Source organism: Myotis yumanensis, unplaced genomic scaffold (genome assembly GCF_028538775.1).
Source record: "Myotis yumanensis isolate MYYU_CA2020_CCGP unplaced genomic scaffold, mMyoYum1.0.hap1 SCAF_8, whole genome shotgun sequence".
Classification (NCBI taxonomy): domain Eukaryota; kingdom Metazoa; phylum Chordata; class Mammalia; order Chiroptera; family Vespertilionidae; genus Myotis; species Myotis yumanensis.
In genome coordinates, this window is record NW_027223759.1 from 3,373,973 (window position 1) to 3,386,063 (window position 12,091).

At 46.6% G+C, this 12,091-nt stretch overlaps 1 protein-coding gene across 1 annotated transcript in view; it reads right to left on the bottom strand.

Annotated features, from left to right (window-relative positions):
- Nucleotides 1-487: 487 nt before the first annotated feature.
- STAT4 (signal transducer and activator of transcription 4) overlaps nt 488-12,091 on the bottom strand; it is a 77,462-nt gene continuing 65,858 nt past the window's right edge. Inside the window, exons 16-24 of the mRNA XM_070421718.1 lie at nt 11,584-11,682; nt 9,773-9,908; nt 7,642-7,691; nt 6,673-6,767; nt 6,234-6,370; nt 5,136-5,327; nt 2,745-2,811; nt 2,020-2,128; nt 488-1,046 (exon numbers count right to left, since the gene is read on the bottom strand). Of these exons, the coding sequence (XP_070277819.1) occupies nt 1,020-1,046; nt 2,020-2,128; nt 2,745-2,811; nt 5,136-5,327; nt 6,234-6,370; nt 6,673-6,767; nt 7,642-7,691; nt 9,773-9,908; nt 11,584-11,682 (912 nt within the window). The 3' untranslated portion in view covers nt 488-1,019. The remainder of the gene's footprint in view (nt 1,047-2,019; nt 2,129-2,744; nt 2,812-5,135; nt 5,328-6,233; nt 6,371-6,672; nt 6,768-7,641; nt 7,692-9,772; nt 9,909-11,583; nt 11,683-12,091) is intronic.

Sequence of the window (12,091 nt, forward strand, 5' to 3'; positions counted from 1 at the left end):
CCGGGAAGGTTAACGAATGTATAGAGTGCGATCCCTGCGTGATGTTATCTGCTAACTCAGGAGAGCACTGTTCTTTCTGGTGGCCTACTAGTAAGTGACTACCCACCATCTGGTTTTACTACAAACCCCTACAAAGAGACCCAGTCCTGGGAAGGAGGGATTCTTCCCGCCCGCCCGGCACTGGCAGCAGCTGCCTTGCCCGAGTATGTACGTTTCTACAATTAAAGCTCTTATGGATTTGAAGAAGGCTGCGTGTCAGTTCTTCGGAATCCCTCCTGAATTTAGACTTTTGGGGCTTCCCCCCAACAGAGGAATCCCTGGCAGTGATCCCAGCAGCTGCGAACCCCGAAGTTGGGACCTTGTGGACACGACAGTCAGCCCTGGGTACCCAGCTGTCGCTGCCCCGTTATTCCCGCCAGGCTGGGTCCAGGGTACAACTCTTCCCTGCGGGCACTCAGGATGCTGGCTTAGTCGGCTGTCCCCTCAGGCGCTCCTGCTGGCTTCTGAGTAATGCAGTGAGGCCTTGTTATTCTTGACCTATTCTGAAATATTTTTTTAAAATCATTTTTTTGAAATTAAATTTATTGGGGTGACATTGGTCAACGTGATCATATAGGTTTCAGGCGTGGGTTTCTATGTTACAGGATGTGTATATTGTACCACGTGCCCACCACCCAAAGTTAAGTCTTCTCCTGCCACCATGTATCAGGACCCCTATTCTGAAATCTTAACCTTGAGCCGTCTAGGGCCAAAGTCATAAGTAACACAGGAGAAACAAAGTCAGAGCTGCAACACGGATGAACAAATGAGTCTTCGGTTCATATCATATTAACACTTGGTTTTTAAAAGTCTCTTATCTTGCAAGTTTATCTGAAGCTTTGGTTTCGGGGTGCCAGCGAGAGGAGAGCTTCAACCATGGGGCATATACAGAGCTGAAGAAAGAGGATGTGACTGCTGGCAACGATCAGTCTTCCAGGTTCCCTTTGCTGCTTTCCTTTGCGTGTCAGGAGTTGATCCTGTCATTCAGCAGAATAGGGAGACTTCATCTAAAATTGAAAAATGAAACGACTGCTTAGCAAATAAATCACTATTTCTTATGCAAACATCCACGGCTACTAACGACTCCATAATCATTGTACCAATTAACTACTAAGCATTCAAAAGATGCCTTCAAGTAGATGAAAACTGTTTAAAGAGGGCCTATTCATCTTGCGAAAAGTAAGAAGAAATGGGTGCAAAATGTAGCAAAAGTTCCCTCATAACTACATGATTTAAGGACAACGAACAACGGAATGGCCGTCCAAGGCGACTATGGATTTTTCATCCCTAGAAGTTTTCAGGAAAAGGACTAAAACCCACTTGATTTATCGTCAGATAGACATTTCTCCGGCCTCAGAGCCCCTCCAAGAGTCTATTACTCTGACGTTCGTTCATCGTGGTGCAAGGTTGGGGCTTTGAACTGCTTGACAGTCTTGGGGCATGAGAACAGATAGAATGCACCCTAAATCTCATTACTGCATTTACAATTATGACGCAGCTCTCAGAAGAGTAGCATTACACTGCTGTTTGTTCTTCATATACCACTGGCAGAGGCTCCTGGGACGAACAATGCGAGCAACAGTTCATCAAGAAAAATGGGAACTGGTGGTGTTTGAACTGCTAAAGTAAATATTAAAGTAAGCTTATAAGCATTGACTAATACGTGTGGTCTGCTCAAGTGGGGAGAGGGGTGGGGATTGGCATGGCCAACAGTGGAATTAGGGACGAAGCGTATTTGAGAGGGTTCAGGAATATTCTGCCCTGTGGTGGCTTGAGATGGGAAGAACTGAAAGCGGTTCAAGCAAGTAAAGATGCCTGCTTTCCACTCGGGTAAGATCAGCGGCACACAGGCCCATACAGACATCCTTGTGTTATGCTAATGAACCTGTTTTCTCACAGCCCTGGCTTCGCACACCACCTTTGCTCACTTGGGAAGGCCCTTGACCATGGAGGAGGGCCTGGAGAAGAGAGGGAACCTACTGCGGTTTCGATCGTCGTGGGACTCAGGTTTTCTCTCAGCACCGCGTACACACTGGGCGACATCGGAAGAAGGTCTGATGGAGACTGTGGCTCAGTTGAATCGCTTCGGCTTAAAGAAATAACAAGGAAAATAGCGAAGAGGATGAAACAGTCATAGCGCGTGTGGCTTACTGTGCCAGGAACACGTTTCCAGGGCTTTATCTAGTTGTGACACTGAGATGCCTCATGCATCACCTGACATCACAGCATCAGCGGCTGTGGAAGGCATGGCCTGTCACGGGCAGCTTCGTAACTGCAGTCAGGGTAGACCAGGGGTGGGCAAACTTTTTGACTCGAGGGCCACAATGGGTTCTTAAACTGGACCGGAGGGCCGGAACAAAAGCATGGATGGAGTGTTTGCGTGAACTAATATAAATTCAAAGTAAACATCATTACATAAAAGGGTACGGTCTTTTTTTTTTTTTTTTTTTTTTTAGTTTTATTCATTTCAAACGGGCCGGATCCGGCCCGCGGGCCATAGTTTGCCCACAGCTGGGGTAGACTGTGGCGTGTCTTGAAGACTAGTTCTATGTATTCAGGAAAGCTAAGTGTGAGCACAAAACGCTTTATTCTCGGGTATATGTGTTCTCTCCACCCTTAAAGTTCCTACAGAAAGGCTCCTTTTTTTTTTTTTTTTTTTTATGAGTTCAATAATGAACATTTTACATGCGACTAAGATTACTCACATTGTCGAGATGGGGATAAAAACAGAAGGAACATAACCTTTGTCCCCCTTTTCTGTCGGTCGTGAAACTGGAAAAGAAAGTGTTGGGAAACACGTTACCGATATTATTGATGAAATCAGAAAGAAGTCTAGAAAGATCTGAGTAATGCTGAAAATAAGAGAGATGATACGAAAGCGTATTGATTCACGAAACTCTTCAGTTGAGTATTTTAGATGTGCAGAAAAGGGGCAAGAAGAGAAAAACACATCTTTTGGCAGGTCCAATCTAACTTTACATATGAATGTCTCTAAAGTGCATGAGAAAAATTGGGAATCAGCCTGGCCGGTTGTGGCTCAGGGGTTGAGCATCGACTTATAAACCAGGAGTTCACGGTGCAATTCCCTGTCAGGGCACATGCCTGGGTTGCGGGCTCAATCCCCAGTAAGGGGCACTGCATGCCAATCTATAATTCTCTCTCATCATTGATGTTTCTCTCCCTTCCTCTCTGAAATCAATAAAAATATATAAAAAAAGAAAAACTGGGACATCAACTATATTACTCGCTTCTATGTTACATTTAAGTTTGATTATAAGGACTGATTTATTTGTGTTTTGGGGATTTAAAGTGATTCCGTTATTTTCATTAAAACTGACACCAATCATGATCTTATAATTTCACCAATTTTTGAAGCACAGACATCAGTGGTACTAGAAGCACTACTGTGCTGTGGTCACAGAATGTGCAGACGTCAGCCTTGGAAACAGCCCCAGCTTCCCTGCTGTCCTAGGCTGGACTTGTGCTTGCTCCAGCTGTCAGTTGGACCAACTGTCATTTGTTTCATTGACATTTGTTGCTCCATTTGATCAGAGGTAAAGACACTTAGGGTCTGTCGTTGTTTTATTTTGTTGTTTGTTTCAGAAGGGGATGAAGTAGGGTGGCCACAGTCACCCTACAGTGACGACGGTAGGGCAGTCCACAGATGGTGCTCATGGATCTAGTTGCTATAGATGAACATTTTAATGGATGGTTTATACTCTCATTAAAGAACCAAAACAGTGAACTTACATTACAGCTGTGTAGCTAATTTCATGAATGTTCTTGCATAGACTCAACCAGTGTTTAACCACATGCCTTCTGTGGCCAGGATTCTTTTAGGCCATTAGCATACACCCAGGGAGGCGGGCATGTGGGGACTTGTTATTGGCAGACCCGGTGTTGGGGGATGTTACGCAGATACCCGGGGTACATGAGTAATACTGAATTGAGAGATACAGTTACATTTAATTTTCATTATAATGACTCATTTGTATATTTGGGTATTTATAGTAATTCAGTTCTTTTCATTAAAACGGACACCAATCAAGCCCTAGCCGGTTTGGCTCAGTGGATAGAGCGTTGGTCTGCGAACTGAAGGGTCCTGGGTTCGATTCTGGCCAAGGGCATATGCCAGGGTGGTGGGCTCAATCCTCAGTGTGAAGCATACAGGAGGCAGCTGATCAATGATTCTCTATCATCATTGATGTTTCCATTTCTCTCTCCCTCTCCCTTCTTCTCTGAAATCCATAAAAATATACTAAAAAATAAACTGATACCAATCATAATCATAAGTAAAAAATATATTCTATATAATAAAATACTAACATGCAAATTGACCAAATGGCAGAACAACCGGTTGCTATGACGCACACTGATAACCAGGAGGCAGATGCTCAACACAATGCGCTCCCAAGGGGGAGCGCTGCTCAGCCAGAAGCCGGGCTCACGGCTGGAGAGTGCAGCGGCAGTGGTGGGAGCCTCTCCCTCCTCTGCTGCAGGTGGGTGGTAAGGAGTGAGGGGTCCCAGACTGCGAGAGCCCGAGACTGAGAGAGGGATGTCTGACTGCTGGCTTAGGCCCGAACCCTGGAGCCTAAGCTGGCAGGTGGACATCCCCAAGGGGTCCTGTCCTAGACTGCGAGAGGGTGCAGGCCAGGCTGAAGGACCCCCCCACCCCCCCAGTGCACGAATGTTGTGCACTGGGCCTCTAATATACATATATAAAGCTTATAAGCCCTGGGCTTTTTTTGCAAAAAACAGACTTGCTGGACTTGTAACGGCTTTCTAATCACCTCCTCCTTGTTTGCCTCTCCCCCAGTCACAGAAGTAAAGGCTGTGGGTCCGGAGAAGGAAGGAGAAACCCAAACTCTGCTAGTCGGTGGGAGAGGCCCCCACGGCCACGGCCATGGCCACAGCCACGGATCAGCCAGCAGGCAGTCCCTTTCCAGGAACCGCTGACACGCCACTTCCTCACTAAGGTTTTGACCTCCACATAGTCTTTGGATCTTATAATTAAAGAGGAACTTCGTTTCCTTTAACCCGGTGAGAGGCTATTTTCCAAAATATAAAGAAAAGAAAGCAAACGGAAAGAACCTGACCTTCGCAGGGCTGGGAGCTGTAGTGTTTCCCGAAGGCTTTGTCCTTGGGGATGTCGGGATAGAGGTACTTCAGGGGGTTTTCAGGGACGTTTTCGGCCATAATAACCTTGTAGTCTCGGAGGATGTCGGCGAAGGGCAGCGCCGACAGCCGGCCCTTATTGTAGGGCTCCACAGAGTGGAACCTCACTTCTCCTGGGGAGACAGACAGCCGGTGGTCAGGTTTCCTCAGGCATCCTCTGTGGCCATGTCTCCTGCCCGCGGTGTCTTCACATCGCTGGTCATAACACAGTGCCAGCCCCCTCTGCAGTCCGACAGGACAGATCGCCCCATGAGCCAGGACACCGCCCCGGTGGGAGGAAGTCAGGGTCCCTGTGATCTGGGACGACTGTACCACGAATATTCAAACCCACTGACAAGCCGAATTGTTAGGGGCAGGCATAGCATATTGAAAACAAATTATAATTACAGGGAATATTAACCGTGCTCTGTCAACCACGATGGCTCTGTTCTGATTAGAGAAAGCACATCGAACCTGGCTGGGAGCTGTGTGCCCTGGGACAGGGGAGCTCACGTCATAATGCAGTCCATCCTCCTTCCGAGAACTGCCTGTCATCATGGAAAGATTTACAACCTCGTGGCCGAGACAGTCTAGTCCGGAGGCACCTGCTCTTTACAACCCCAGCCCCCATGGCCTGTAATCTGGTCCCGGGGTGCCCAGAGGCACCCACCCTCTGTGACACGCTCCCCTCCCCCCAGCCCACATGACTTGTAGCCTGTTGTGTGACTGTCCCGGGTCTACTTTCCCATGCCTTTAATCCCCACATGATCTTTGTCCTCCTACCCAACATAAGCAGCTGGCTGATGGTGGGGGGCGAGCAGATGTTTGAGGCTGACCTGCTGCTCTCCCACGCTGCCGGCAGGATTGGAATAAACGCACATATGAGCCAACCCCCTCTCTGCTGAATGGGCTCAAGTAGCGACAGGCTGCCAGGACCCCTTGGTTGTCTGGTTACAGAGCAACACCCCAGGCACGGAACACGGAAACACCAGTGGCCAAGGCCCACAGTCCCTGCGCAGGAACGCCCCGCGAGCACGCACCGCTCTCAGCGTGGTCCACCCACGTGAAGGTGATCCCGCCCAGGTGGCTCTCGCTGAACCGCAGCAAGAAGGTCCCAGGCATCTTGTCCTTCAGCAGGAGGCGCTCCTTCTCTTTGCTCACAAAGCCCATGACACACCTGGGAAGGCAGCAATGGGTCGTATTCTCTGATCAAGGGCAGTCACTATTGCATTTGCATGTATTTCATTCACAAAGAGCAGAGCTAAATTTGCTTTGGGAATAACCCAAAGTTAATTGTGTGTGAAACAGTCGTCTTATACAGAGTAAAGTGAACATCAATATTCTGTGAGGAACGGAAGACACGGCAGCGATGTCCCCTCCACAACATTCAACATGTTTAAAAAGAGAAGAAAAAGAAAGCCAACAGCATAAAAATAAACACCTAGTGAACTCGTGTGCAAAACATAAGCTGTAACTCACCCATCGATCCAAAGGGGGAGAATGTGCTTCTTAATGAGATCTAGTATCGCTTCCAGCCATGTCCAGAAGGTGAACGATTTGCCAGGTAAGTGTTCCTGTCAGCAGAGACAGACACAGCACAGAATTATTCCCCAGGTGATGCTGATGGAGTAATTCAAGCCCCTTTTTTCAGGGGAAGAATTTCTTGAAGTGAGACAACACTTTATAGAGTTTCTTCTTAAAACAACCTTATCCAGAAAATCCTCAAAATCCAGATTACGATAGAGAGACTTACAGAGGAGTGCTGTTACCTCTCACCCATCAGATCTACAATATAAAAATGACTAAACCAGTGCTGGCGAGGACACAGGGAACCACGAGCTCTCATTTCTGCTCAGGACTGTAGTTCAGACAAGTTTCCCATGAGGCTATTTGGCAACGTGCATCGAAAGATTTAAGTTTTCCTTTAACTCTTTGCTCAACAGTCTTTTAGGATTTTTATCTGAAGGAAATAGTCGAGTATATAAAAAGGTATATACAAGATCCTAATGGCAACATTAAAAAAATAGCCCAGCCCTAACTGGTTGGGCTCAGTGGATAGAGCGTTGGCCTGCGGACTGAAGGGTCCCAGGTTCCATTCCGGTCAAGGGCATGTACCTTGGTGCGGGCACATCCCCAGTAGGGGGTGTGCAGGAGGCAGCTGATGGATGTTTCTCTCTCATCGATGTTTCTAACTCTCTATCCCTCTCTCTCTCTCCCTTCCTCTCTGTAAAAAAATCATAAAATATAAAAAAAAAATAGCCCAAATTGCAAACATCAATATCCAACCGGTTGTTTACAATGTATTTCCGCAATCTTAAAACATTCTTATCTTTCCAAATTAAATGCATGCCGCAGGTGAGATGAACAGACTATCTACAGTTGCCAGCTAGAGAAAAAGGAACACTATTTAAAGACTATAAATGCCGTCCCCCCTTCCCCTGCGTGTACCTTGCAGAACTTGGACCAGGTGAGATGACCATCACTGTAGCTGGACTGGGCTACAATGAAAGAAAAGAATGACGTTTTTATTAAACAAGGAGACTCTTCAATTTGGTGCTCAATTTAGATTTCCCTCCTTCTGTCAAACATTTCTCAAGCCCCTGCTCTGTGTTTATAGTGTATTCAGTGCTAGAAACAGTAAACATCTGTCATGCAATTTATTATAACAGGGCGAATTCTTTTCCATGGAGGAGCTACAGATAGCTGTAGGAAGGGGGTAGGTGTCTAGGACTGAGCCTCCATGAATGGACAGGAAATACATTGTCCGAGGAGAAGGAGGGGCCCCTCCAGTAGCAAGAATAATGTAGGGTGAAGCATACTGGACATGAATATCGTTTATATAAAAGACAGTCAGCCCTGGCTGGTTTGGCTCAGTGGATAGAGCGTCAGCCTGTGGATTGAAAGGTCCCGGGTTCGATTCCAGTCAAAGGCACATGCCCAGGTTTCGGGCTCAATCCCCAGTAGGGGGCATGCAGGAGGCAGCTGATCCATGATTCTCTCTCATCATAGATGTTTCTATCTCCCTCTCCCTCTCCCTTCCTCTCTGAAATCAATAAAAATATATATAAAAAAAGAAGACAGTCAGAGCAGCCTAGTGTTGGTGAATAAACATAAAACCAATTTGCATAAGTAGATGAAGCCAGATTCCAGGAGTGCTAACTCTTCCCATGAAGAGAATGGTCGAGCCATCTATTGGGCAATAAGGAGCCATGGACAGTGAAAGGATCCAGGAGTTTCTATCTAAATTTCTTTTCCTTCCTTCCTTCCTTCCTTCCTCCCTTCCTTCCTTTCTTCCTTCCTTCCTTCCTTCCTTTTTCTTGCTCTCTCTCTCTCTCTCTCTTTCTCTTTCTTTTTATAGAATGATGTTTTTGTTTTGTTTTAAAATATATTTTTATTGATTTCAGAGAGGAAGGGAGAGGGAGATGGAGAGAGAGAAACATCAATGATGAGAGAGATCATTGATTGCTGCCTCCTGCACGCCCCCTACTGGGGATCAAGCCCAGAATGTGGGCATGTGCCCTGACCTGGAATCCAATCCTAACTTCCTGGTTCATAGGTTGATGCTAAAACTACTGAACCACACCAGCTAGGCTCTATCTAAATTTCTAAGAAAATTATACTCATAAGAATACTTTGATAAAGATCTGAAAGTATATGGTGGCTATCTATGCTACATATTTAAAAGATTTATTCACTCACTAACAAATATAAGTTGAATTCCTACTACTGTGGCTTATGAATTAAATAAGGATCCAAAAGGATATTTACATTAGTAAATGTTATGCCATTCTTAAAGTCCTAATCTGTTTAATGCCTATTGATCACATACAGTCACAGTACCAGCGGCAGCCCAGCATCACCTGTACGTCCAACTTAACCAAATCACACAGGTTTCAATGCTGCTCAAATGCGTCCTTGCCCCACTTTCACTACAAATCTATGCAAACCCAACTTTAACTATTTTTTGGTGCTAAATGTGTTCACCCTAAACTTGTCAAAATATAGGGTATCTTTTAAAATTCTTTTAGAAAAAGCTTAACACTATAGTCACTACACTGAGTACCAATGTCTCTATTTTGCAAACATTAGAAATGTCAAAACTGAAATGTTCTTGCTGGAAAGGATTAAGTGTTACCTGGTGGGTTTTAATTTCCATTAGATCTGTGGCCCTGGAATCAGCACTTTTCCAGGAGGTTAAGGGTCACTGTGATATGAATATGAGAGATCCAGGCGCCATCAGCACTGCCCGTCATATTCAGCGGAAATGGCATAAGAACACCCGGAGACTGGAGTGTGGGGTGGGAAGGAAGGGGCTTTAGGCCCGGACAGGCCTCGCCCGTGCCTTCACGCTATGACAGAGCAGCCATGCAGTGGTGGCAAGTTCCTGACCTACCCTCATCTATAAGATCAGTATTCTGCCTTCAAGAACGCTTGAAGGATAATAGAGCAGTCAGCACTGTGCCTGGCGCTCAAGAAATCGTGGTGATCACTGTTATGACTAATAGAAGCAACGTCACCCCGGCGCTTTACAGCACGGAGTGCCACGCACAGGGCCCAGGCCTCGGCACCGGGCACTCACCTGTCAGCTTCTCGGCCAGCATGTTGAGCTGATCGGAGTTCAGGCCACGCCCCACGTACGAGGAGAACTGCCAGCTCATCACCTCCAGGAGCTGGCTCAGCGTGGCCGGGGGAGGGTTGTTAAAGAAAACCAAGTTCTGAAATAGAGTCGGAACGGGGGTTACATGTCACATCGCACACCCTGCGATCCAATAGACTCCTGATGTCAACTCCTTAGGCCAACCTGAGGGAGCAGTGCGGATACAGAGGGGAAGCCGAGTTAGTTTGCAGGGAGGCTCTGTAGGCTGTGCAGCTGTCTCAGGAGCTCTGTGTGATGCATCCCCAGAGTCCTCCTCCAGGAGCAGAGGGGAGCTGGGATGGCTGGTGCTGATTGGAAGGGTGGCTTTCTTAAAGAAGAAGGATTGGGGTGGGGGGGGGGGTGCAGCCCCAGGGCACTCGTAGGCTGGAGAACAGAGAAGTATCCTGTCTCCCTCCCACATCCTGGAGTTGGGTGAAGAGCTCTGAACGCCTGTAGCTCCTAGGCAATGACGTTTCATTTCAGGGGTGTTGGCTGTTCTTGGCTTTAAAGACGGGGTGACTTCTCTAGTGAGTTCTGTCTAGAACAAGGCCTTGCCAGCACAAAGCCGTCCTGGGCAGCTGGTCTGTCTCAGATGCCAGGGCCCGGAAGCGGGGAAGGAATAGCATAGCGCTGAGTCATTGTCCATGCTGTTTCCTTATCAGGAAAGACACGAGAGCTGACTCAGCCTGCCTGTTCTCATGGCTGGACCAGGTAGAAGAATTCTTCCCTTTGGAAGGAACACTGGCTTTGAGTAAAGAAGAAGAAATGTTGTTATTTGCATCTGACCTCTTTTCTCTAGAGTCTAGACCAAGGGTCCTCAAACTATGGCCCGCGGGCCACATGCAAATACAAATATTGTATTTGTTCCCGTTTTGTTTTTTTACTTCAAAATAAGATATGTGCAGTGTGCATAGGAATTTGTTCATAGTTTTTTTTTAAACTATAGTCCGGCCCTCCAACAGTCTGAGGGACAGTGAACTGGCCCCCTGTTTAAAAAGTTTGAGGACCCCTGGTCTACACCCTGGTGGTTTCCAGGAGGATGCACTGAGGTTTTGTAAGAGGGATCAGCGGGAAGTGCTTACTCATCTTTTTGCCACGCCCTCCCCTGCTTGTTGGTTAAGAAAAGCATCTGCTGTCTGCTTGAAGCCAAGTTCCAATCAATGTCTCAAGTAACCACAAGATAGCACTGAAACCCACCTGCAGCCTAGAATGGATTAAATCTGTAATGAACGTCAATGGCTTAAATAATTACACAATCGACTCGAAAATCTGCACCATCACAGTGTAGTTAGGCAACACCAATGTCCATTCTAGTTACTTGTTTGGAAACCAGTTCTCTGTCTCCGTCGAAGGGTCTGTGTGAGGTGTGGGCAGAGTAGTGAACAGACAAGCACAGCAGCCATCACATTCTGGGGCACGCGTCTCCCGTAGCCCAGTCAGCAGTCGGCAGGGTGACCCCAGAGCTCCCTCTGATGCATGTATTGGGGAGCTGACCAGACCCTCCATCTGTCACCTTTGTTAGCCTGAACTCTTTCAGGGTCTACGCACATTTGAACATAATACTTTGAATCTGACATGAGAGAGGAATCATACAACTAGGTAGATTGGAGTTCTGAAATGCAGCAACCCACAGGACATGCCAGAATTTTATTTATACACAGATTTTTTATTTTTATTTTTTGATGCAGATGGGTTTCGTTGACAAAGCAAATCCAATGGAATTAAAGGAGGAGAAATCGGAATAGAGACTCTACCTGGGAATCATTGGTTGACACATTGTACCAGATGATGGATGCCCACGCGTTAGGTAACTGACTGACATTGGAAATCATCACCACAGGTAAGGAGCTGGTCTGGTTTAAAAAAAAAAAAAGCATAGTTATTACAGGTAGGTGCACCTTTACATGATTTTAGACTTGGCCCTCTCCCCTCAAGAGCCTTCTCCAGCCAACCTCTGCTCCCATCCTGGTGTCTGCACTGCTCCGGTCACTACGATGATTTGTGAAGGCTCATATATGCTTGTTGAGCACATATGAAAGGTACAGGGAGGAAAGCAGCTGTAGACACAGGAATCCTTTCTAAAGTGCTTGGCCAGTCAGCCTCTTTAATATCTTCCCTGAGACCATGTGAGTGTCTATACTTTCTTACATCAGGTACTGCCTAAAACACAACTAATTCGAGCTTGTAACGATCTAGCCACTGTTCTCTCCATAAGTTACATGAAAGAATTGAATTTTAAATTTATCTCTGAGATGGATCAAT